The 25,178-nt window shown below is 41.7% G+C and overlaps 3 protein-coding genes across 5 annotated transcripts in view; 1 reads left to right on the forward strand and 2 right to left on the reverse strand.

Moving 5' to 3' along the window:
• Positions 1 to 304: 304 nt before the first annotated feature.
• On the reverse strand, positions 305 to 5,403 carry LOC148846735 (Remorin family protein). Of its 2 annotated transcripts, none has more exons than XM_088948040.1 (5): positions 4,903 to 5,403; positions 4,237 to 4,777; positions 3,281 to 3,797; positions 3,086 to 3,167; positions 305 to 646 (listed from the first exon to the last, which is right to left on the reverse strand). In XM_088948040.1, exons 1-5 carry the CDS (start codon positions 5,038 to 5,040, stop codon positions 419 to 421), a joined length of 1,506 nt encoding a protein of 501 aa, XP_088804166.1. In that variant the 5' UTR covers positions 5,041 to 5,403; the 3' UTR covers positions 305 to 418. The 2 variants fall into 2 exon arrangements, with proteins under 2 accessions (XP_088804166.1, XP_088804167.1); XM_088948041.1 differs by having other exon boundaries at positions 305 to 660; positions 4,903 to 5,350.
• Positions 5,404 to 19,053: 13,650 nt separating this feature from the next.
• LOC148846736 (LL-diaminopimelate aminotransferase) lies at positions 19,054 to 20,194 on the forward strand. Its single transcript, XM_088949964.1, has 3 exons — positions 19,054 to 19,428; positions 19,600 to 19,727; positions 19,828 to 20,194. The coding sequence occupies exons 1-3, from the start codon at positions 19,264 to 19,266 to the stop codon at positions 19,952 to 19,954; spliced, it is 420 nt and encodes a 139-aa protein (XP_088806090.1). The 5' UTR covers positions 19,054 to 19,263; the 3' UTR covers positions 19,955 to 20,194.
• An 882-nt stretch (positions 20,195 to 21,076) lies between these two features.
• The window catches only part of FAB1B (phosphatidylinositol-4-phosphate 5-kinase family protein), a 35,658-nt gene continuing 31,556 nt past the window's right edge, over positions 21,077 to 25,178 (reverse strand). For both annotated transcript variants that reach the window (XM_088949960.1, XM_088949961.1), the window contains exons 11-12: positions 22,679 to 22,945; positions 21,077 to 21,765 (exon numbers count right to left, since the gene is read on the reverse strand). In XM_088949960.1, coding sequence (XP_088806086.1) covers positions 21,439 to 21,765; positions 22,679 to 22,945 — 594 coding nt within the window. In that variant the 3' untranslated portion in view covers positions 21,077 to 21,438. The remainder of the gene's footprint in view (positions 21,766 to 22,678; positions 22,946 to 25,178) is intronic.

Here is a 25,178-nt window from a genome sequence, read left to right on the forward strand (position 1 = left end):
CGGTCCCTAAATGGATCATGGATGTGGATGAGGGATGACCTGTTGACAAGTCTGAACCTCTCAACAGCTCAACTCGCGCACCTCCAGTGATCCCACTCACCTGTTCAGTCAAATAAGCACTCTCATCTCAGTCTCAGTCAAAAAGCACTCTAATCCAGGAGCAGGAATTGAACCAGTTGTCTTAATTCTTGTGTAATTAATATGATAGTATCATAAATACCCCCCACAAGGCCCACCACATTGCACTGTTAGGTTGTTCACTTTCTTCTTGGATTTCTAAATACAACTTGTGAATGGTCAGTCCTTTTCTTTCTTTGATTTATTTTCTTCTCATTAAGTGCTTCACTTTCTTTCTTACCTGTTTGTTACATGACTTGTACAAAAGATTGCAGAAATTTACTCTCTCTCTCTCTCTCGTTTAGAGGTGGTGATTATTGCAAGGAAAACAACCACAGGAGGTACGATCTGAGAAATATGAACTGTTTTCCTGGTTCTTCATTTTCTGTGCTTGTTCAGTAACTCTCTGGTTTTGCTGTGAGTGTTGCAGTTGGGCTGCTGCTCTCCATTCCTCAGCTTTTCTATGCACAATTGCCATCCTCTTCATTAGCTTCTCTTCTAGATTTGACCTCATCTTCTGTATTTTCACCTATCAAAACACAACTTCAACATCAAAAGACACACGGTGATAAGGTGAGGTTGTATCACATTATATATCGCAAAGACAAACACCCACGATTGGAAAAATAATAGATCCAGTTCTTGCAACCATAAGTTTCTGGAGCAAGTTGGATTTTCTACATTATGAATTTCAACTAATCTCTACAATCAAACTCCCTTCAAACTTTTAAAACCCATTAAACCAACCCAACTCACCTTCTCCCTACTCCCCACCACGGCACCCTCCCAAAGAAAGAAAAACTTTTTGTCGTACATCATGATTTTCTCCTCTTTTCAACATAAAAAACAATTTCTTTAGAGGAAGAAAAGCATGTGGGACAAAGGTTTCCCCGTGGCATTAACAGAAACAGGTTATGGCTTTATAGTTTCCCTTTATCTTATTCAACCATTTCAAAGCTAGTTGCCAACTATTCTAGTGAAAGAAATTCATATTAACTGCTAATGTTTTAGACAAAAACATCCCCTACTCCTAGGTCTAGCTAATGCTAATTTTTTATGCGTGGAAGTTTCATCAACGCTAATTCTGAGGGATTCTTTATTAGACCTTCACATGGAGGGCTTTGATCTCATGACCTGCATCTGTTCACGACCAATTTACAACTTCAAGAACACAGGCTGGTAGCCTGCTATCGCCGGCCATCGCACATAAATTGTTAATACAAGGATATAGGAACAAGCAATAAAGAAATGGCAAAAAAATTAAGAATCTTTTACAGAGCTACGGCCTTGCGGGGCTCGAGGAGGCATTAGCAAGCAAAGAACCTGAGAAAAGCTTTGCTGTTTAATCAACATCAACAATGGACTGTAGACTCTGTCTCTGGTCTGGGTCACGGGAACCCAAGGTGCAGTTATCCACCAAAAAAAAAAAAAGAAAGAAAAGGAACCCCAGGTGCAGTTTAGACTTTAGAGTCCATCTTTCTCTGTGTTATTTACTGAAAAAGGAAAAAAAAAAAAACTTTCCTGCTCAGGGTCGGGGGGAACACCAACGATAGGCAAGAGTGGCCGACACCTAAAAACCAATATGATGATTGTTGACTGACTAAATGGGATTTAATCATCTAGTCTATGCATTATTTTAAGCTTCATAGAGAGCAAATGCGTGGAAGGCTGTCCTATTGCTTCAAGGTGATATTTGGCCCAATTAATTCCCATAGCATTAGCAAGACGCAGGCTACAAGGTCATGCAGCCCGAGTCCCCAGGCAGCGTTGCTGTAACCGGTGAAGGAAGCTTATTTTACAAGGAAAAGTTTCATTAAGAACCAACCAGAGAGGAACAAAATACAAAATGCAAAAGGAATCACCACAGCACAAAGCAATATGAAACTGATAGCTAACTCCCCACTGGAGGTTATAGAAAACCAGTGAGCTGTATTTGCTACGTAGTGAGCCCCTTGCTATTGGAAATTCTTTGAACATTTGAGAAGATGCAAGAAACTGGTGAAGGAAACATGGATACGAGAAAGGGAATAGTCATAGTGGCTTCAAAAAAGGAAAGGAATAGTAGTCTACTTTTTTTTTCTTTTTGTGAGGAATGGTGTATTTAACAATAACAGTAGCACCAACTCACTGAGGTAATTAGGTAAATACTACCAATACCAACAGGAGGAGAATAACAAGCTGGTAAACAGGACCGTGATAGAGCACCAGAGCTATTCACCACGTGATCATCCAGACAAGAAATCCATGTTACGTGGTGATGCACTTGGGTTTGCTATGATCCTCCCAACTGCCTTTTTAGCATAATATAACATAAAGACTTGTATATGGCCCCTCGGTTCTTCACCCTCACTCACACATGCTTTTTTTTTATGAAAAAGTACAATTTCCTGAGACTCAGGGTAAAACAAGAACGGAGTAGTAGATAAATTGTAAAAGTGAAAAACGGAAATAACGATTTTTTTCACGGAATACCCACAAAACTTCTTTGTGGGATGTTCTAATTCTAGAGTTTTAAAGCGAGGTGAGGGCTGAGTTGGGTTCTGAAAAAAGTAAAAATAATGAAAAGCCTGCAGCAAAGAGAAGGTCCGCCCAGTGGCTGAACTGAATTTGTCTTTTTAGTGAATAAGTGATAAGTCATTAATTAACTAGGCATATTAGATTTGAGATGTTTACCCCCCAAAAAAAAAGTTGGATTTGAGATGTCTCCTGGTCCTGGATATTTTATCCACTACAAGACAAAAGAAGTGGATTAAAAAAGAAGAAAGAAGACAAAAGCAGTGAACAATTCAGTTCAGCAGCCACTTCAGCCAATGCCCCTATTCTAAGAACCGAGTTCAACAAATTTCTGTTTCTCACTATCGTCCATATCTCAATGGTAAAAGGAATTCAAAGAATTACTGTGTTGTTTGCAGTGAAAAAAAGCTGGAAACAGTGAATATGGAAAGGAAATTATGGCTCCCCCAATTACCTCTAGTTTTCTTGATTGAGCTTCGACTTTTGCACTCTGAAGATTCACCCAGGCTTGAATTTTTGCTTCTTCCCTCTGATATCTGCAACAACAACAAAAAACAACACCTAAATAAGAGGGTAATAAGTCGAGGAGGAAACTTGAAATTGTTGCAATGTACAACACAAAAACTCCCAAACGTGGATCCTACTAAACCTGATACAGCACTTGGCCCTCTCCTCTTCTTCCCATGCGGAAGCTCTGGACTCTGCAGCACTCTTTCTAAACCCGGTGCCCGTTTCGAAATGTCTCAAACTCTTTGATATCTCCTCTTCCTCCTCTTCCCTTGAGCTCCAATTTGATACAACCGAATCATATTGCGTTCCAAGTTCAAGTTTTGCAAAATGGTACTCCTGAAGCTCAGAAATATCAATGGTAGTGGTGGTGGATCTTGAATCTCCCAACGCCAAGGGGCCTGACCTGTCAGCTGGAGTGTTGTGCCTCACAGGAGAGGAACTCTTGAAGGGTGTGTGGCATCTTGAGGTCGTGGAACTTCCACGAGGAGTCATCTCAGTCCCAATGTCTCTGTGTTGAACCTCGGGAACCACTTCCATAGCCGCATTTTTCATCGTTTCACAAACTGTATTACTGAATAAAAAGCCTTCTTTGGTTGGTTCACAGCACCTAAAATTCGGAAAACTTTGATCCACACCCACACTGTCTGTAAACTTATCTGGAAGAAGAAATCCATATGGGCATTCAATAAACCAATTTCAAAGAGCCAAAAAAATATGGGAGTTAATAAAGGGCTACCGTCCGTGGATTTATATTCTCTAGTTCTTGAGTACCAACGTTTGGTAGTTTCAAAGTTGTTGTAGATGACACTGTATAAAGACCACATTATTTATGTTCAAAAAATTTTATTAAGCACAAGAGGAACCCCATATAGAAACCACAAATGGGTACCAAGAAACGGTTGATTTTCCCCAAAATGATCTCGCAAACAAGGTAGTATATTGTCTGAACTCTGAACTGGGTATTTTTCATAAGAAAGAACAATATCAAAAGATTCATGCAAAAGAGAAAAATCTTTAGCCTTACTGCAGCTAGGAGCAGGAAGGATGCTTAAAAAAAAGGGGAAGACGAAAAGTAAAGACAAAGCAAGATTTCACCTTTTAAAAGTAGTTCCGTTGAGACCCCACTGAGAGCTAGGTTAGGGTGGTCCAAAGACACGGAACCATGAAAGCTTGATGCCATTCTTGAGACTTTCTCCTCGGTGACTCTGCATTTTTCTGCGAAGACCTCATTTTGATGAAAAATCTCATTTTGTTTTGATATATTTGAGTTTTCGGAAGGTTTCATCGCATGGACAGGGGAATCATGGCAGGAACTACTGATTAGCCATTTCTCTGCATCATCCCACTTGGAAGGGAAGCTCTTTCTGGAGAGATTTCCAACGGCGAAGCTGAAAACTGGCCTACCAGGAGTTGGAGGGGCATCTGGTCTCCTCTGTGCAACTGAACTTATTCCTTCTCTCCTACTCTGAGCCGAAAAGCCTCTGCCTTCAGTATCATTGTTAGCCATTGGAAAGGCCTTGACAAACTCAGATGTCTCCTTGAGATTAAGCTTGCAAAGTGGGTCAGGGAAGGTATCTGCAAATGGGTTTCTTTTGTTCTTGTAATATGACCTCGAATTCCCCTCCAATGGTGGTTCCTAATTAAAACACAAACACCCAAAAGAAAGGAAATAAGAGAGAGATGGACAGCACTAACAGAAACCTTTTGCAGATAATTACAATAGAAGAAGAAAGAAAAGTAGATTAAAGACGGGACTTTAACCTTATTACAAGGAAACAAAGATGAAGGTTGCAAGTATTTGGGGCTCCTGATATCCATGGTTGGGAGCTTTGAAGGGTTTACCAAATTTGGGCTTGAAGAATCTTTTGTTTCTTCAGTTGGTTTCACCATTTGAATCATATTCTTTGATACAAAAGTTTGGAAATGTGGCAGTTAAAGAGTGTATCTTCGGAAGAAAGAAAAATCATTGACTGTAGGTATTACTAACTCGGTCGAGAGAAGCCCCTTTTGAGAACCAGCTCCAAGAATGCAATAAGAAAAGAAGAATTATTCAGGGAGGAAGTGGGGATTGGGGAGGAAAAGAACGCTCAGGCATGGATGTCGATGAGATAGAAATGATGAATAAAATTAATATTTTGAATTCTTGGACGAAGGTTCCCGTTTGTTTGATTCTCTGAAGAAATCACAGGGGCTTATTAGAGAGTTTTACGGTCTCACAGCGAGTGCACGGCCTACAGTCAAGTCAAAGCAGAAAGTTTTGCTAAAGAAACATGCAAAATTAAAATTATTTGAACAAGAGAGATCAACCGTTTGATCTTCTTGACGTAGTAGGGGCTAGGGCTTAGGTGGGTGGGCTCGCTCTATTGTCGGTTGACAAATGACAATACTGGGTGTAGAGTGTAGAGTTAGAGTTGGAACACTATTCCACCTGATCCTGATGTAGTCCCGTCAGTTTTCCCTTTTCAGTTTTTCATCAGTAATCCATCGTAATCGTATAGAACTTTTAGTGATAATAAATTATATTTTTATATAAAATTTAAAATTCATATTTTTGCATTTGCTTTTGGGCCTTTCTGATAAAATTCACTCTTTTCGTGAAAAGCAAAATAAACAAGGGAAAATTCTCCATACGTATCCTGTACTTTAGATCGATTGTCAATTTAATATTCAAATTTTAAAACGCGATAATTTAATATCTGAAATTTTATTTTACAACGATTTAATGCCGGCGTTAGTTCAGCGTCAGTTAAAAAACAAAAAGACCTAAATACACCTAACGCATGAACTCGAAATTATAAAATTAACCTATCAACTATTTCGACCAAGTGGAAACTATTCACACTTTTGAGATTCCGAAAACCAGTTCCTTCACGCCGGTGATGTCAGGCGAATGCACCCCCGTAAAAGTTGAAATCCATGTTCGAATACACGCCGGTGATGTCACTCCAGAAATGGCTGCTTCAATTGATGATGACGCCAATTACGAAGATGAAGCAGGACCTTCGGGTATTGTCAAAGTCCCTTCTCAAGGTGAGGAAAATGTACCTCCAGGCCTATGAGCTCGTTGTCGTTGCTTTTTGTTTTTTGTTTTTGAATGAAGTGTAAACGAGAGTATTTTGTAATGAATAGTCCCCCTTTTTTTGGCTAAGTGTTGGGCCGACTATGTTGTCAAACTGGTAGACTTAGGCCCCGAGGCGAGTTAATATAGTAAGGCTATGTGCCCGATCTGTTCTCCGCCCGGGTTAGTTAACATATGCTGAATTGGTCCCTGGGCTATGCACCTCGGGATTCTGGGCCTTACGGTGCTGAGGTCCTTGTTAGCTTGGCATTCTGGGCCTTAGGGTGCCGAGGTCTTTGTTAGCTCAGCATTCTAGCCCTTAGGCTCTAGTAGTGGCTCATGGCCTGCTTACGGTGCCGAGGTCATCTTTAGCTCGGTATTCTGGCCCTTTACGGTGCCGAGGTCCTTGTTAGCTCGGCATTCTGGGCCTTAGGGTGCCGGGGTCTTTGTTAGCTCAACATTCTGGCCCTTAGGCTCTGGTAGTGGCTCATGGCCTGCTTAGTTTGATAATTTATAAGTAAAATCGTCTTAAGTTGACAATGTTCCATTCCCGGGGTATCTGTTTACCCTCCAGGGTCTCGAGCTCGTATGCTCCCCCGAGTGCTCTCTTTACTCGGTAAGGTCCTTCCCAGTTTGGCCCGAGTTTGCCAACCTCGGGCTCAGGTACAATGATCTTGCGGAGAACCAGGTCGCCGACGTGAAAGTTTCATTTCTTAAATCTGACGTTGTAGTACCGAGCTACCCTTTGCTGGTACACTGCGGTCTTGATGTATGCGAGGTCCCTCACCTCGTCAAGTAGGTCGAGGTTGGTACGTAGCTCGTCGTTATTAGTATTGCCGATGTATGCTTTCAACCGAAGTGAAGGGATTTCGATTTCGGCTGGGATGACTGCCTCCATGCCATAGGTGAGATTGAAGGGAGTTTCTCCGGTGGTGGTCTTCTCTATAGTTCGGTATGCCCATAGGACGTTGGGCAGCTCGCCTGCCCATAACCCTTTAGCTCGGTCTAGCCTGGCTTTTAGTCCGCGGAGGATAGCTCTATTCGTGACTTCTGTCTGACCGTTTGCTTGTGGGTGCGCGACCGACGTGAAGTTTTGTCGAATCCTCATGTCTTGGCACCACTCTTGGAATTTGATGTCTTCGAACTGCTTGCCATTGTCGGAGATCAGCACCCGAGGTAGCCCGAAGCGGCACACTATGTTCTTCCAGAAGAAATTCTGGACATTTCGAGTTGTGATGGTTATGAGAGTTTCAGCTTCAACCCACTTGGTGAAGTAGTCTACTGCCACTACTAGGAACTTCCTTCCTCCTGTTGCTGGCCGGAATGGCCCGAGTAGGTCGATACCCCATTGTGCGAAGGGCCACAGGATAGTGAGGTACGTGAGGTCGGCGGCGGGTTGGTGGTGGATATTGGCGTGCTTTTGGCACTTCTCGCACTTCCTGACTAACCCGACGGCGTCTGCTTTCATTGTTGGCCAATAGTATCCCTGTCATAGTGCTTTTTGGGCGACGACCTTGACCATAGGTGTCCGCCACATAGGCCTTCATGAATGTCGTGGAGTACGAGCTCGGCTTTGGGAGGTCGCAAGCAGCGCAGGTAGGGGAGTGTGTAGGATCTTCGGTACAGTCGTCCGTCTATCTTGACGTACTTGGCTGCCTGGCGTTCTACCCTCCTGGTGGCGTTGCGGTTTGCGGGGAGGGTTCCATGTAGTAGGAAGCTCGCGAGTGGATCAATCCAGCTCGGTTCTGCTTGGGTGACAGGAGCGACCTCCTCTGCCCCCTGAAGAATGCTAGGCCGAAGTAAGTCCTCTATGTATACAATTCTCATGGTGTTGTCACTGGTGCTGGCTAGCCGGGACAGGGCATCGGCCTCAGCATTCTCTGACCTCAGGATTTGCTTGATGAAGTGTGACTGGAAGCTAAGCAGAGCCGCTTTTACCTTTGCTAAGTAAGCGATCATAGTTGGCTCACGGCTTCGTATTCCCTTGTAACTTGGTTTACCACAAGTTGGGAATCGTTGCAGATAACTATGTGTTTTGCCTTTACCTCTTGCGCTTGGGCTAGCCCGGCTATCAACACCTCGTATTCTGCCTCATTGTTGGATGTCGCGAACTCAAAGCGTAGCGCGTACTCCAGTTTTGTGCCACTCGGACCGTGGAGAACTACAACAGCTCCGCTGCCCTACTGATTTGAGGAGCCATCTACGTGAAGGATCCAGGGCTCTTCATCCCAGTTCGCGCTCGGCCTAACCAGGAGAGATACCGAACTGGGTGCGACCTTACGGGGCTCGGACTCAACTGGAGTGGGAGCACCGAGCTCACCCAAACTGGGAGCCTCGTGCTCAACCGGGCTAAGGACCTCGGAGCTGAACGTGCATTCTGCAACAAAATCTGCCAAGGCTTGAGCTTTGATAGCGGTTCATGGCTTGTACTGGAGGTCGTACTCACTGAGTTCGATGGCTCACTCCGTCAATTGACCAGAGACCTTGGGCCTGAGTAATACTTGCCTCAAGGGTTTGCCGGTGAGGACGATGATGGTATGAGCTTGGAATTACGGACGGAGTTTGTGGGCCACAATGACCAGCGCATAGGCTAGCTTTTCTATCTCCAGATATCTTGTTTATGCTCCCTGCAATATTTTACTAACATAGTAGATGGGTCGTTGGACCTGATTTGCTTCCTTTACCAGAACTGAACTGACCACTTTGTCGCTTGCCGAGAGGTACAGTTCTAAAACATCGCCCTCTTCGGGCCGGGTCAACACTGGGATACTGGCGAGGTATTTCTTGAGCTCGTCAAATGCGAGTTGGCATTTCGGGTTCCACTCAAACCCTTTGCCTTTTATTGCCTTGAAGAAAGGCAGGCAACGGTCTGCTGATTTAAACATGAATCGACTCAGAGCGGCTATTCTTCCATTTAGCCTCTGAATCTCTTTCACTTTTCGGGGTGGTCTCATATCTAGGATGGCTTTTATCTTATCCGGGTTGGCCTCAATACCGCGTCGGTTGACGATATACCCTAGGAATTTACCCGATGTGACACCGAAGACACACTTATTTGGGTTTAGTTTCATGTTAAATTGACGCAGAATTTGAAAGACGGAACGTAGATCTTGTATCAATTTATAAGAAAACTATGTCTTGACGGCCATGTCGTCTACATAACATTCTATCTTTGTGCCAATTAAGGGTTGAAATAGCTCATTCACAAGCCTTTGAAAGGTTGCCCCAGCGTTTTCAGTCCGAAGGGCATAACCTTGTAGCAGTACAGGCTGAACTCGGTTACGAAGGCTATTTTTTCCTCGTCGGCTGTGTCCATCCTGATTTGGTTGTAGCCCGAGTAGGCATCCGGGAAGCTTAGCAACTCATGCCCCGAGGTCGCATCCACTAGGCGGTCGATCCTGGGGAGGGGGAAGCAATCTTTTGGGCAAGCTCGGTTCAAGTCGGTGTAGTCGACGCACATGCGCTACTTGCCGTTTGCCTTTTTCACTAGAATGGGGTTGGCTACCCATCTCGGGTAATGAACTTCTCTTATGAAATCTACTGCAAGGAGCTTATCGACCTCCTCATCAACCGCCCTCCAGCGTTCTGGAGCTAAGTTGCGTTTCTTTTGTCTAATGGGTCTAACTACAATGTCAGTATTGAGCTTGTGAAGATCTTATATCATTTTATAAGAAAATCGTGTCTTGATGGCCATGTCGTCTACATAACATTCTATCTTTGTGCCAATTAAGGGTTGAAATAACTTATTCACAAGCCTTTGAAAGGTTGCCCCAACGTTTTTCAGTCCGAAGGGCATAACCTTGTAGCAGTACAGGTCGAACTCGGTTACGAAAGCGGTTTTTTCCTCGTCGGCTGGGTCCATCCTGATTTGGTTGTAGCTCGAGTAGGCATCCAGGAAGCTTAGCAACTCGTGCCCCGAGGTCGCGTCCACTAGGCGGTCGATCCTGGGGAGGGGGAAGCAATCTTTTGGGCAAGCTTAGTTCAAGTCGATGTAGTCGACGCACATGCGCCACTTGCCGTTTGCCTTTTTTACCAGAACGGGGTTGGCTACCCAGCTCGGGTAATGAACTTCCCTTATGAAGTCTACTGCGAGAAGCTTCTCGACCTCCTCATCGACCGCCCTCTAGCGTTCTGGGGCTAAGTTGCATTTCTTTTGTCTAATGGGTCTAACTACAAGGTCAGTATTAAGCTTGTGAGTTATGAGCTTAGGGTCTATGCCGGACATTTCTATCGCGGACCAAGCGAAAACATCTAAGTTACTGAGTAAAAAGCGTACCAGTTCGAATCGTAAGGGCTCCTCCAGGGAAGCACCGACCTGAAGCGATCTGGCTGGGTCCTCTACCGAGACAGGGATGGGAACAGTTTCCTCCGTGGGTGCAGCTCGCTCCTCGTTCTGTTCCATCGGTCGCTCCAGCTCGAGATCGTTGGTTACCTTGGCCTTTCCCTTGAGGGAGGTGACGTATCACTTGCAGGACTCGAGTTGGTCGCCCCGCACTACCCCAATGCCGAAGCCCGTTGGGAACTTCATAGCTAAATAGTAAGTGGACACCACGACCTTTAAAGCGTGGGTGATCGGCCGACCTACTATGGCATTGTAGGGGGAGGGGGTTGTAACCACTAAGAAGTCATGCCTGAGTCTTACCATGCTAGGCCACGTGCCGACTTCCACAAGTATTGTGACCTTTCCCAGGGGTTTGACCTCCTCTCCGTTGAAGCCAACCAGCGGGGTGTTCGCGGTCTTCAAATCACTCTCTCAGGACTGGAGTTTGTCGAAGGCCGCTTTAAAAAGGATGTCTGCCGAACTGCCGGAGTCAACAAGTACACGACGGACTTCGAAGTCGTTGATCTTCACCTTTATAACAAGTGCAACGTCGTGGGGGTAGTGGACCCCGCGCGCATCATCTTCGGTGAAGAATATGGGGTCTTCCATCCTGGGCTGCTTTGGGGGATTTTGTTCTTCTTTAGCGGCTTCCCGGGTTGATGCCCGAGCTACTGCCGAGGTGCATCCTGCTATGATCGATCCTCCAACGATCACGTGGATTGTTCCCCGAACTGGTCTTTCCTCAGGGGACTGCGTCTGCGGTTCGGCTAGCCGACTACTGGACTTGGGAGCATCTCTGTTGTGCCCTCCCTATCGACCTGTCTTATTACTATTATTACTATTATTATTATTATTATTATTATTATTATTATTATTATTATTATTATTATTATTATTATTATTATTATTATTATGTTGTACAAAATTTCTTAGGTACCCGCGACGAATAAGTTCTTCTATCTCATTGCGAAGATTATTACAATGCTCGGTGTTATGACTGTGGTCTCTATGGAAACTGTAGTACAAGTTTTTATTCCTCTCGTTCGGGTTTCCCTTCAGACGAGGTGACCATTTCACATACGGGGCGTCTTTAATCATCATTAAGATCTCGGTCCGCTTCGCGTTTAAGGGCGTATAGTCCGTCCGACCTATTAAGGGATCTTGAAACAGCGGGCTTGGCTTCGTCCTCCGAGCTGGGTCTTTCTTCTTCCTGTCATCTGGGTTGGAGGGTTCGCCTTCCCTCTTCCTTTTTTCGATCTTGCTTTCAGTCCTTTGGTTGATCTCCTCCTCTGTTGTTATGAATTTGTCCGCGAGCTTGAGGAATTCACCTACGGTCATGGGCTAGTTGATTACCATGTACCACCTGAACTCCTTGTGTGTCACACCCCTCTTGGTTGCCGTGAGCTATACCGCGGGGTCTAGGCGCGGTATCTGCAAGCACGCGTCATTGAACCGTTTGACATAGCCCCGGATGGACTCTCCTTCCCTCTGGACTATTCCGAGAGGCTCTCCTCTATTCGGGGGCACCACTTGCTAGTAACGAAGTGCGCGGTGAAGACTTGCACGAACTGGGTCCAACTTCTTACCGACGTGGGGGTCAAGTTCCTGTACCAGGTGCGGGGAACCATCATACTTGTCAAGTGCATTTGGGACTGGAAAGCATCGACATGGTCATGGAGGTCAAAGGACCCATCATACTTGTCTAGGGGAGGGAGTTTGAAATCTTTGGGCATGGGAACTGCAAGGAGTTCTGATGACAGGGGGAAAGGAACTGAAAGAATAGGGGAAACTTTTACCTCGTTCGAACTTGTTTCTTCTTTACCTCAGAGCTCAGGCAGGATGCGAGTGGTAGTTCGGCGACTTCGTCAGTGTCTTCGTTGCTGCTTAGAAGGCCTGGTATTGGCGCTACTTGCCTCGGTGTTGCCGAGCTCGATCGGCCCAGACTATTGGTAGTCCGCGGCCAGAAGCCAAATTGGTTCTCTACGAGTGGGAGCTCGAACTTAGAGTGCTGAGGTGCTGACTTGATCGGCAAGGAGGTTCCTGATCCGCCAGCGAGCTGCGAGGCGGGGGTAGTTAGTCTTTCCCTCCTGCCCAGGGATGAGGCCTGGCTCCTGGAGGGGTTCTGAAGTTGGGAGGCTTCCCCTCGGTGAAGGCACCCGCCCTGAGGGGAGGGCTTGACCGGCGTCGGAGCAGGGTGCCGAGGTGGGAGCTGTGGTTGGTTCAGAGGCAGTTGGGGGAACTGTTGTTGGCAGTGATGTTGGGAAATGTGGTGTAATACTTGCTGTTGATGGAGCTGATGTTGCTGGAAGTGCTGCATTTGGGCTTGCATTGCCCGCATGCATTGCAGCAAGTCATCAAGCTGGTTCTGCCTGGTCACCAGAGGGACAATAGTTGGTTTGGCGAAAGTTGTCTCGATAAGGGGGGGGGGGGGGGAGGGGAACATTCACAGGTGCCACCGCACTCAGTGCATTGGGGCTACTGGAGGAAGCCATGGGAGCTAAGGTTTCTTTGAGAGGGAGAGAGAGAGAGAGTTAAAGGTTAAGGAAGGCTTTTTCAAGTCTTCCCACAGATGGCACCAAATGATGGTGCGCAATCTGGTCGGTCCTAGCTGCTGGTTACCTTGCCTTTGACGGAGCTGAAGGTGCCTGAAACACAGAAGAAGTTGGAGATTTCCAAGGAGGAACCCGGTTGGAACACTCCAAAGCTCAAGTTAGTGCTCTAGAGAAGGCAAGGGAAATAAGGGACTTCAAGACCAGAAAGCACGAAAATCACATACCTCCTTCTTTGGAAGATGGGGGCCTTTTATAATCACCCTGTACACTCACTTCCATAGCTTTGCTAGATCGAGCATCATCACCTCCGCCAGATCAGGTGTCATCATCCCTACTAGACGCCAGTTCGAGTGTCAAAACCTTTGTCAATTGCTAGTTCGGGTGTCATAACCTCCACTGTCCTTGTCAGGGCCGTCTCTGCCATGTCTGAGATGGTGGTGGCAGGTGGCCGTTGGAGGGCGGCTGTCATGTGTTGGACCCCTAATCAGTCAGGCGCTCCACCTCCGTGTACTGGCTTCCTGGGCGTCAGGTACGGTTGTTCAGTCAGATGACTTGGAGCCGAAGTGGTGTGCGAGGTGAAGTCTTGAGTTCGGATAGAAGTGTGGCCCGAACTGCCCCGAGGTGGGTCAGCTCAGGTTTTTGCCCTTTGCGCTCCTTGTACGGCTCAGGACCTCCAAGGGAGAGCTCGGGTTCTTCCTTGGGGAGCTCAGGTCGTGGGTTCCTTTTTTGGGGGAGCTCGGGACTCCTTTTCTCGAAGCTCAGATTGTGGTCCCGTTGCCGTGCCGAGCTGGCACTTCTACTAGGTCACTCTCAATTGCTTCCACGTGTCGCATAACCAAGGGATCGGGCCAAATCTCCCTCTATCAAATTGCAACAAAATCTCACCCAATGAAAATGTAAATATTCATGTGGATACAGTAGAGGCGTTGCCACAACTATCGAAAATTCCAAGTTATAAATTCCATTTATAAAGAAACTAATTTTTTTTTAAGTAGTCAATTTAATAAAAATATTTGACCAACTTCAAATGCTATATACTTTAGTCTAAATGACACAATTTTTACTTATCATATTAAAATACTAAATGACTATTTCAACTCAGTGTATTTGCACTAAGGCTTCTCAAAAAGACAAAAGGTCTAAGCTATACAAGGGGCTTACGTACAGCCATTTTTAACAACTTAATTAGTAAATTTAGCAATGTTCTTTTTCTAGCCTTGAATTTCAACGATGGCCAGACATGGGCTAAGTTTAAGGTCAACCCAAGCCCAATGCTAAATATTGTGCGTTGGCCCAAGCCCAGACTGAGCCAAGCCCAATCTAGGTCTAACCTAAAGGCAGGGTTTAGGTTGGTCAATTGGTCTGCAGCAAGCTTATTAGGCCCAATACACTAGAAAAGTTGCGTCAAGCTATTTAGTAATACTAATTTAAATAAAAATTTTGTATATTTTCAATATAAACATCCATTTATGCATTTTTGTATGTATCTATATATGTGTGTAAACATACATGCATGTATTTATGTACTTTTGTATATGTATGTACTTGGGCTCAGGTTTGGCTAAGAGAGGGTTGGGTTTGTGTCAGATTCAAACTATTAAGGGTTAGAACTAGGCCGGTCAAAAATAAAAAATTATAGGGTTTTGAGCCCATACCCAGCCTGAGGACTGAAAATTGAAGCTCAGCCCATGAAAAAATATGGGCTAAGTCGGTTTAAACTGGTTGAACCAGCACGAGTTACACAACTATCTAATACCACTAGAATCACCATAAATGATAATTTGAGATGCCAATAGGTTATACAACTTAAATGTTTTTTGAAATTTGAAAAGCTAATTATTAAATAATAAATACACATTACATATATGGAATTTTCCATATTACTTAATATATTTTATAATGAATAATAAAATGTCTTTTTTATTACCCCCCAACACACACAATAAAATAGAGACAAATTAGCAAATAAGGGAATTTTGGTCACAAAGAATCGGGAAATTCAAAGATCATTCATATATATTTTTTTTAATTTTAAAGGTTATGGATATGGATATAAATAGGGGATGTTTATGTGATTTTCCCTTTTCTTTCTGATGGGGCATCACATATTGCTTTCATGCGAATGAACCTTGACAGGGCCCAACTTGTGAGAATATAAAGGATTTTCCTCATAGATTACAAAGTTTTCAAGCATTAGATATTGAAATTCTCCAATACAAAAAAAAAAAAAAAAAAAAAGTTCATATTTAACGGTTCCATCACGAGGACAGACTAAATTAATGGAGGGCATGCACGTCAACTATAGATTTGGGACCACCTAATCCAATATTCAACACTACAAGAGAGAGAGAGACAGACTACCATTATGAATCTTGGTTTTTTCAAAAATTACAAGTTACATTTTTTTTTGTTGATTAAAGTCCACTTAATAGATCTCAATCGTATCATAGATACCAAAATCAAAGTTTAACAACTCGTTGGGCATATTGAACATAAAATTTTCTTTTTTTTCCCCCTTCAATTTCAATTTTGATTGTAAAAATGAGTCAAGTAATGTTGAATAGTTTCTATCTGAAAACTTTGCTTTTCAAAAGTTAGGTGGTTATTATTACCAGAAAAAAAATTAGGTGATTATTTTTAAGTTAACAATATTGTTCTCCAAAACAACAGATAAATGAATATTTGCTAGTAAATTGAGCTGGTTAAGTCCTTATTTATCGTTTAAGAGGTTCAATACTTATTACTTGAATAGTAAATTGACTTAATTTATGTTGAATTTTCAGATTAGAGCATATTTAACTATTTAATTTTAAGTTATCATTGAACTAATTCTCAAGCTTTGGAAGTTGGAACTTTCCTTTTTCTTTTTGCTCCCTATTTTTTCAGTATTTTCCAACACTTCCAGCACCGGAAATGCCAAACAGCTTCCAAGTTAAGAACTCAAGTGGAAAAGTTTTTTTTTTGGTGACAATTCAAACTTTTTTTAGGTTCCATGGGCCTACATTATAGGGGCATCTCATCCTCCAAACTAGCCAGAGGCTACCAACCAGAGAGACCTTACCAACCAACAGAGTTGGCAATTCAAACTTAAGAGTTGTTTCAGAACTTTCCTAATATCAAAGCTCAGATTTATGTACAGTACCTTGGGTAGAAAGAAACTAGAGTCAAATTTGTGACAAATTAAAAAAAAAAAAAAGTAATTAGGGGGATACATGTCTTCATATTACCAAAAAAATTGTGACAAATAAAATGCAAATTTTAGTGTTGCAATATATTAAATTAGGATTAGGCTCTTGGGAAATCTGAGTATAACCTAAACTCCAAGGTTTTAAAAATTAACTTGGAACTGAAATCATTCTGACCACAGGTTTTTGAGTGACAGTTGGATGACTCATTCCAACAAAAAAAAAGATAAACAGTTCAACCACCTGGAGCAGAGGATTGATACCGACTGATTCAATGATTTTTTGCCAGGGCGCAGGGACTGGGTTTGTGATTAAACAAAATCGATTGTTTGAATAGTTCTCGAGCCAAATGGGCCGACCGTCTGAATTAATGGCAGTTCGAAAACATCGCCAAACTCAATGTTAGATGCAGGCATGTTAGGGAGAAATGCAGCCCAAAATTAGGGCCGGGCCAAGCATATCAAAGGCCCTTGTGGGAGAGCTGAACTGGACTTCAAAGCCAAAAGCATTTGCAGTTCAAAAATATTCTTAATGTGTATCTAGGTGCCTGTGCTTTCAAATATGCCTAAAATTTATATTATATCTATCATTAAAGTTGATTTAAATGTTGTATTTTAACTAAATTGTCATAAGTTCAATTTTTAATTATTTTGTTCATAAAATATAATATTAGTCATTTTATTAATAATATATGATATTTTGATCATTTTAGTCTAATTAATTTATACTATTTGATATCCGATTATAATTGCATATCGGGTGGATACGATCTGATTCAAATTCGGATATAAATGAATCAAATTTAAATATACTATTATCCAATTCGATTTAATCCTTTTGCAGCAACCTACTGCAATCAGATAGGGAAATCACAAACAGAGCTCTATTTTTGGGTCCCAATTCTATAAGATATTCTTTATTTTGGAAAGGCATGTGCTAATTGCTAATCAATCATTACAAAAAATCCAGAGGCCAGATCGGGTGGTGGAGTTGTTTTTTTTGTTATCCCTTTCAAAAACAAATCAAAATCATTTTGTTTGGAAACAGAATATTTTTTAAAAGAAAAACACAAGATCCATATGTGTTTCTTTGGTTTTTAAAACTGAAACCAAAAATTTGTGTTTTGAATCTGGTTTTAAAAACATGTTTTCATCTGATTATTCAATTCATGTTCCATAAATCATAAAATGTTTACACTAGAAAAAACATGTATTGTTTTTTTCTAAGCAAAATCAATTTATTTTTTCCTTTGAAAAAAAAAACAGAATATGCTTTTATTTTTGTGCTAATGTGATGATTCCAAAAATAAATGAAAACAAAATCATTCATGTCGTAGAAGAGTTCACATCTGCGCCCCACAATGTCCCACAGCACTTCTCTGCCGTGTATTAGGAATATCTTCCGATAATATGCCAGAAATAATGATGATCTTCGGGAAATGTTCCCAATACATAAGTATGTGCTGTGGAATGTTGTGGGGCGCAGATCTGAACTCGTTGTAGAATGCCCCCTCAAGTGCTATGTAAAGTTCAAAACTATTGACCTAAAGCCCGGCCCATTCCATGGGATCAGTCAACTTTGATTTGTTGCCTTGCTTTATAACCTCTAGACCGATGTCAGAAGAGACAAATATTAGTCAGTTCAAGGTCTATTCAAAATTGAAGCATGATGAGTTAACAAGTGTGATTTAGTTTTGACAGAGGCAACAGTGAATTAGATTGGTTGCTAAAATCTAAACATGTATGAATGATGTTGAATTTGATAGCAGTATCACACCCCCAGTGGTTAAACCTGAAACAGGACAGATAGCACTTGGCACCCCAATCTTCAAAATAAGTTGTAAAACTTTGTACTGTTATCCTCATGAGCCAGAGCCACGATCAGCTATGAACCGTTCATAGTTGTGAATCTCCTTCTTGCTGGATGGAACGGGCAGATTAATTCATCTTTTCTATTATAAACTTTTATCTTAGTTGGAGGAACTGTTTAGTCTCAAAGCTTAAATTGTTAAGTGAGATTCTTAAATAGGTTTTTATTCTCTAACATGTTCCTTCACGTAAAAGTCTTAAAAGTCTATTAGGTTTGAAGCGTGAATAAACATAAGTTCACTTATACTCGTACTGAAATTTAATTAATTATAAGGATTTTATTGATTCTCCCATCATCCCACCTCATAAGTTTTTATAATTTGAGGAACAATGACTTATGATGGGAATTTAGCAAAATACAAGGAAATTATACAATATCATAAGTGGGAATTTTGGTAAATAAAACCATAAAATGAATAAAAATTTATAAAGCGAGATAAAACATTTTAATTATAATAATGACTATGTCCAAATTTCACTACAAAACTATAAACATTTAAAATGTCAAATATCTACATTCTATGCACCGATACCCACCCATAAATTAACATCAATTCCGTGTGCTAACACCTACCCTAACAGTGGTTTGGGCCTAAAAATTCTGACCCGGCTGAACCGTCATTCTCCGTATGATCAATCTCTCACTCTTTTGGGAGTTTGGACTTTATACGCTAGCACCATTAATACCATACACTGAATAAATAAAATAATAAATAATGAGCAAGTGGTAGAATTACATGTGTACATGACTACATAGGCAATAAAATAACAGCGATAGGTGAACAATAATGTAAGCACATGGAATCTCCACCAATCATGATAGAGAGCCAAGTCGTGGAATCGACGTATCAGAGGGGCCCACAAGTATCAATTCTCCATCAACAGTACTAAGATAAGCCTATTATATACCAGCTTACATCTACATACTAAGATAAGAATATATAAACAATTAGCCTCTTTTAAATATTTTTCTTCGTTTACTTTGCTGGTACAAGGCAAACCCACCACAGCCAAAACCATTATTCAGCTTTAGCCACCTAAAACACTAAACAGAAGCCACCATCGCCAGCTTCATCTCTTCTTCTTATCCAATGTGCCCTTGAAACTTGAAGCTTCAAAGCCGGCTGCTTCAAATTCAATGGCCACAGGTTGTTCTTCTTCTTCTCCCCATATGATTTTTCAATCTGGTTTAATCAAAAAGCCTGTCACCAGAATCTTTATGCTTCGAGACAGACAGATCCAATTACCATCTGCCAAGAAATCACCAGCTGGGTTTCAGATCAGATCATCCATGGAAAACAAGGTGCTAATCCTGCTCTACTCCAATTGTACTGTTTTTCTTTTTCAATCCGTTCTGTATGTTTCCAGCTTTTGTGTTTACCTGTTTTCTTTAGTTAGAAAGCAACGCGGGTCGGCCTTGCCACCTCATCCTCATGTGTGTTCTTCAAGTCAACACCACTTTGGCTTCTAACAGGTTTTTGAAGATCAGTCAAGGGGAATAGTCTGTTATAGGGATGGCAACGGCGAAATTATATGCGAGGGACTTGACGAGGGCCCGCGTTTTCAACCTGCAGAGGCCCCAAAACCAGCTCCCAGCCTAAGGTAAAAAATTTTCTGCCCAAATTAAAGATGCAGCAGTGTAGCCGCTATCAACATATTGATACATCTGCCTTCTAATTGAATTTTTTTTTCCAACTCTCAGTGCGTTCAGACAGATTGAAATCATCAATCTTCTTCAGAGAAACGGCTTTCAAATTATTGAAGCAGATGGACAAAAAGCTGTCACTGCACAAGAAGTGGACTGGAACGGCTCTAACAGATTTTGTTAAAGCTCCAAGCCTCCAACAAAATAAGTTGCTTGCTAGTGCTTAGAGAGAGCTTTCTACTTAATATGATGATGATGATGTTTATGCATGTAAGACACTATCCCAATGTGAAGAAGAAGCATTGAAGTACCTGAACCTCAAATGTACTGTACACTTAGGATCTAGGAATGGGAGATAACTCTCTTTAGGCCTATAGAGGTGGTTTTTTTTTAAATAAAAAAAAATTAATCATTAGTAAACAAACTGCTCATCTTTTCATATATGACTTACGGGTTATGACTTGCAAACAGCACTTGCAAGGAAACCGACTAGCTGCAGTCCTTAAAAGTTAACAGAAGAAAAGATTTATTGCTTGATTTTGAAAACTAGCAAGACATTGGAATACCCATTTTATCATATAAAGTAAGATGGATATAGGGGTTGTAAACATTTATTTAGATGATGATGATGATGATATGCATGGCACCTATTACCTATATTATATCTAGTCATGTACATCTTCTGGTCTCGAGTAATCATGAATATTTACTGGAACTGGGCCGCTTGCAGACGATCAGAAATGCAATAGAAAGACATATGGTTCAGAGTCCAGAAATGAAGATCACTGTTTCTGATTACCAAATTCAAATGTCTTCCCTGCATATCTCCTATTCTATTACAAGTCCGGATTCGAATCCCACTACCACCAAATTTGGAGAGGGGGGTTATAAGTGTGGTGCCGAGCTACTCAAAACAGCCCCTAGGGGAGATCAGGCGTATCACCAAATATCAAATATATATATTTTTAGAAATCTGTAGTACAAACGTCCTTGCCTGAAATTCAGGGTCTTTAAGTTTGTTCCTACTACATAAAACAATGAAGGGCATATCTGGTGGTTGCACTTTCACACTTCTCATTTGAGAATCACACAAAAGGCTAAGAATGCCTAGCAACAATGGCGGAGATTTCGCCGTTTTGCAAATGCAATGTAGGAAAACAAATCTGTATCATTATCCAATTGAGTTAAGTTAGGCTTTGCTGGAAACCTCGATCCAAAACACCCTAAATAATCAGAACAGAGAAGCTCCTTGGAAATGGGAAGAATGATACATGTAATACCAATACCAAACCCATGCAGAGAAATCTGACGGTATAACGTGATATATATTATAAGTAAAATAAGAATATGAACAAAGATGTTCTTGTACACCTAACTCACCGAGAGGTCATTTAATATTTATACCTCGTCGAGAATTTCTTGGCATTAGCCAGCCAACCTTGTTCTGCTCTTTCTATCAAATTTTTTGATACATTTTCTAAGAATAGCAATGAGGCTTCCATCCAAAAAATTTACAATGGAAAAACAGAAAAAAAAAAAAAAAAGGCAACAAGTAGAAAAGAAAAGAAAAAGGGGGAAAGAAAAACAGAAAAAATAAACAAAACAAAAAGAGAGATCATTGATTTCCAACTTACATCCAGACATATACAGGTAAACTTGTTTGTACCATCACTCAAAGGAGGTCCCACCTTGTGTGTTCTCTTCACAGAGATCCGATTGAGACCTGCTGGGGATGATGGTTGGAGGGGACCACTGATCTGGTACCATAAGAAAATATGCAGACATAGCTTTCCTGAACCGTTTCTTGTATTGTTTAGGCGAGATTACAGTAGGAGATGAATTCTTTGGCCCACCAAGGATGCCTGAAGCCTTCACCCACGTCTCAAGGTGCTTGTCCCATGTGTACTGCCTCATGAAATCAATTATCCCAAGAACCAGCTCGTGCTTCTCTTCGTCCACCCCAACCAATAATGAGTAATCCATTACATCAATGGACTGCCATGAAATGAATGTGAATTACAGATCAAAAAGACATACTGCAAAGCAGTCCTCAAAAACATTTAACTTGGAAAAAACAAAATTTTGCAGCCAGTTAAGGATACTAGGTGTCAGCCAATTCCAGCAAACTGCAGAATACACAATAATAAAAATAGAAAGATTTCTCCCTTTTCCCAAAGTGATTATGAGAATGTCAATTTGATTAATGATCATTCAAGATACCAAAGACAAAAGGAAACCTAGAGTCTTCACAGGATATATCAAGGGAAGGAATCTAATGCACCCTTTCCGGTAACTTCAGGAAAAGAGAGATGAAGCCAGTGTTTTACCTAAACCACCTAGCTTCTCTCCAATGCTAAGGTCAACCTAGTCAAAAGATCATTGCCAACAGTTTTGCAGACCATCCAAACAAATATGAAAAAGATGGGGCAATAATCTAATCAGCCTTAGCTTTTTCCTTCAATAGACTGATCCCCACTACTTGTGTCTTCTCTCAGTTAACCTAAAGCTGTCACTCTGGGCTGTTCAGGAATATGCAAACAAAATTAGATGAAACCATGCTGCTTTAAACCTAGATATATTGCACCAAGTAGCCCAACTTTTGGTCTGTTTTATTTAATTTTTTTCTTGGGTCACTTTAATTGAAGAAAAGTTTTGTTGAACTAAAAGTCTAAAACCCAAAGGAGTTGAATCACTATTGGAGCATGGCATGGTTTGCAATCTGCCTAGACTAAAGGTGAAATTTTTAAAGACCCTCTTAGTTTCGGCATCAGGTACCTCAGAACTCATGAAACCTATAATTACACAGTTAGAGTACAACGCCAAAACCACCAAGAGAAAGAACCTAATTTGTAAATGGTTTATGTAATACTTGAACCCATTAATATCAATGATTGGTTCTTAAGGTTACCGCGAGAAAAGAAGTATCATTCCAAACAGCTCTCTCCAGCAACCGCTTCGCCTTGTTTCCCACAAAAATAGGAGAAGTTGGCATCGCTTCAATCAGATTCTGATCCAACAGAACTTTATTAGTTCCACTTGAATCTGGATTATACCGTGACCGCGAAGATCCCTTAAGGTCATAAAGTCTTGTAACATTCCGTCCAAAAAGAAGATTCTCCATAACTAGAACATCCATTTTTGATTCCTTCCCTCCTTTAAGGTGCTTCGACGTAACCTGCCATAGAACACCAATACAGAAGATCAAATTCAAGAACAGAAATGGAGATACAAGAAAAATGTAAAGAAAAACTTTCTACAAGGTAACTATCTTTCTCAGGATTCAAGCATTGACAACCAAGAACTAGAACCCTAGGGTTCTGTAGAATTTCTGATTCATGAGTATGGAACTAAAGAACTAGTTTCCAGAATCTGAATATTCTTTTCAATGAGATTTGCTGTCCTTTTGTGAAGGATGTACCCAGAACTCTAACAAAATTGGTCCCTACACCCTTACATTTTAAACCTACTTACAAGATCTGAAAATTTCCAATTCTAGACTTGTTTCCCTCAAACTGAAATGTCTCACAGTTATGAGACACACTTGCAGTTCACATGGCTAAGCCCGAGACCCTTCCTAACCCAACCAATCATACCTATCAGCCCCAGTTTCATTCCTGATCCCTTCTAAACCTTTTTACCTAGCTCTAAAAACCTTTTTTTGCATTCAATTTATTGCACATGATTTGGTATCAGAGCAGTCAGTTCTACACCAACTTTACAGGTTAGGCACATTAAGGAACAAAAAAATTAGTGGGCACTACATTATCTGATGATCAGAGATGGACAAAGTGGAACACAACAATCAGAAGCTTTCTGCTGCAAAGGGAGATTGATGAATTCATGTATAGGTTAGGTGGTGACTAGATTGAGGAGGCGGTCTCTTTGAAAGACAGAGAAAGACCGTGGGTAAAGGGGATTGAATCTGAGGCTAGGGCATTAAGCAGGAATGATAGAGCCGGGAGTCAATGATGAGGATACTTGATAGCTGAATGCCCTTCAATAAGAGGAGGATCTCTATTTATGGGGGAAGATCCTGAGATCCTAAAAGGTAGGAAATAAAGGTGCTCATCTCCTGTTAGGAAAGGGGATATTGTGTTTGTTGTAAATCATTAAGTGCACCACCACTGGGGTTTCGCCACGTGTCTCGTGGGGATCTTCCTGAGGATCAGCTTTCCTTTCACTAAGGAGCCCTCATTACTCACGTGTGCCACCACCTTTTGTATGCCTTACTTAATTGACATGGCGCTAGTGACGTCACCGCTTGGCGGGCAACGTCTTGTTAGCCCTACGTGGCGCCTTGCCACGTTCGTTCCTTCGACGCTACACGCATAAGTGGCATTCGGACACTTCCTTAACAGGCCATGGCGTCGCGCTGGTTGAGGGTTTATTGCAAGTCTGAGCATGTGCAGGTCTCACCGCGGGTTCGGCCCAGGTTTGCCTTGGCTCGGGCTACGAGTGGGCTCATCGAGAGCGTGCGATGAACCACAGGTTTATCATGGTTCTGCGATGCGCGCTGCGGGTTCATCGCAGGCCTATGGTGCATTGTGGGTTCATCACAGAAGGAAAGTTAACTATAGGTTGTTCACATGCATCCACGTGGTACCAATACAGTGTTTAATGTTCTCTGAGGGACTGAATGAACACTATATACCTACAACATGATCTTATTATTGACAGCCTAACACTGGACCTGTTTGTAGGAAGATGACCTAAAAAATCAGGGGGTTACGAAGTCTACTTCTTGAGCAGCAAAAATATGGGGGAATATGGTTTGTGGCTCTACACAAAATTCTTATACAAGAACAGCTAAAGGGGAGAGAGAATACTATTAGTCAAGTGCATCGCCATGTGCTACATACAGAAGCCGAGGATGCTGATAGTTTATAACCTAAAAAAGGGTTGCGCCCTATTTATCTTGTAGGTAGATGGTAGACTAGAGGATTTGGGTATCCAAAAAGCATCTGGCATGTCAACCTCCAAAAATTATGCCACAACACAAGGTGATAAAAATTGTACAAGTAAATAATTAGTTAAAAAATATAATATAAATATGAAAGTAAAAGGTATAGTTCCTTGTCAATTGATTGGTCGGTTTAGGCTCCTCGTTGGATGTTTCCCTTCTTGTCATATCTTGCTTAGTTCCAAGTGAGAATGTTTTATGTTGACTTCACCTTGGAGGATTACCCCACTTGGAGTCTTTTGTGGGTTCTAGGAGAAAGGAAATAGAAGAAAATTTTAAGGCACATTTAATACACTCTATGGACTAGACTTTGGTTTATAAAGAATTTAATGAAATGAGCCAGATTGAATTCAATAGACACTTTGTGAGGCATTGGTCCATGTGTTTTCTGTTTCTTTGGTAATCTACATAATTGAGGAGGTCATCATGTTAAATTATTTACTACTAC

This window comes from Nelumbo lutea, chromosome 6 (genome assembly GCF_056320005.1).
Source record: "Nelumbo lutea isolate HS-2025 chromosome 6, American lotus-T2T, whole genome shotgun sequence".
Lineage (NCBI taxonomy): Eukaryota > Viridiplantae > Streptophyta > Magnoliopsida > Proteales > Nelumbonaceae > Nelumbo > Nelumbo lutea.

What these genes read in the sequence shown, in the direction of transcription:
- LOC148846735 (XM_088948040.1), bottom strand. Translation starts at nt 5,040, where the DNA reads ATGATTCAAATGGTGAAACCAACTGAAGAAACAAAAGATTCTTCAAGC. An exon ending in CTTTGTTTCCTTGTAATAAG is followed by an intron (nt 4,778 to 4,902) that starts GTTAAAGTCCCG and finishes TGTTTTAATTAG; the next exon opens with GAACCACCATTGGAGGGGAA. An exon ending in CTCAATCAAGAAAACTAGAG is followed by an intron (nt 647 to 3,085) that starts GTAATTGGGGGA and finishes GTGTTTTGATAG; the next exon opens with GTGAAAATACAGAAGATGAG.
- LOC148846736 (XM_088949964.1), top strand. Translation starts at nt 19,264, where the DNA reads ATGGCCACAGGTTGTTCTTCTTCTTCTCCCCATATGATTTTTCAATCT. An exon ending in GATCATCCATGGAAAACAAG is followed by an intron (nt 19,429 to 19,599) that starts GTGCTAATCCTG and finishes GGCTTCTAACAG; the next exon opens with GTTTTTGAAGATCAGTCAAG. An exon ending in AAACCAGCTCCCAGCCTAAG is followed by an intron (nt 19,728 to 19,827) that starts GTAAAAAATTTT and finishes TCCAACTCTCAG; the next exon opens with TGCGTTCAGACAGATTGAAA.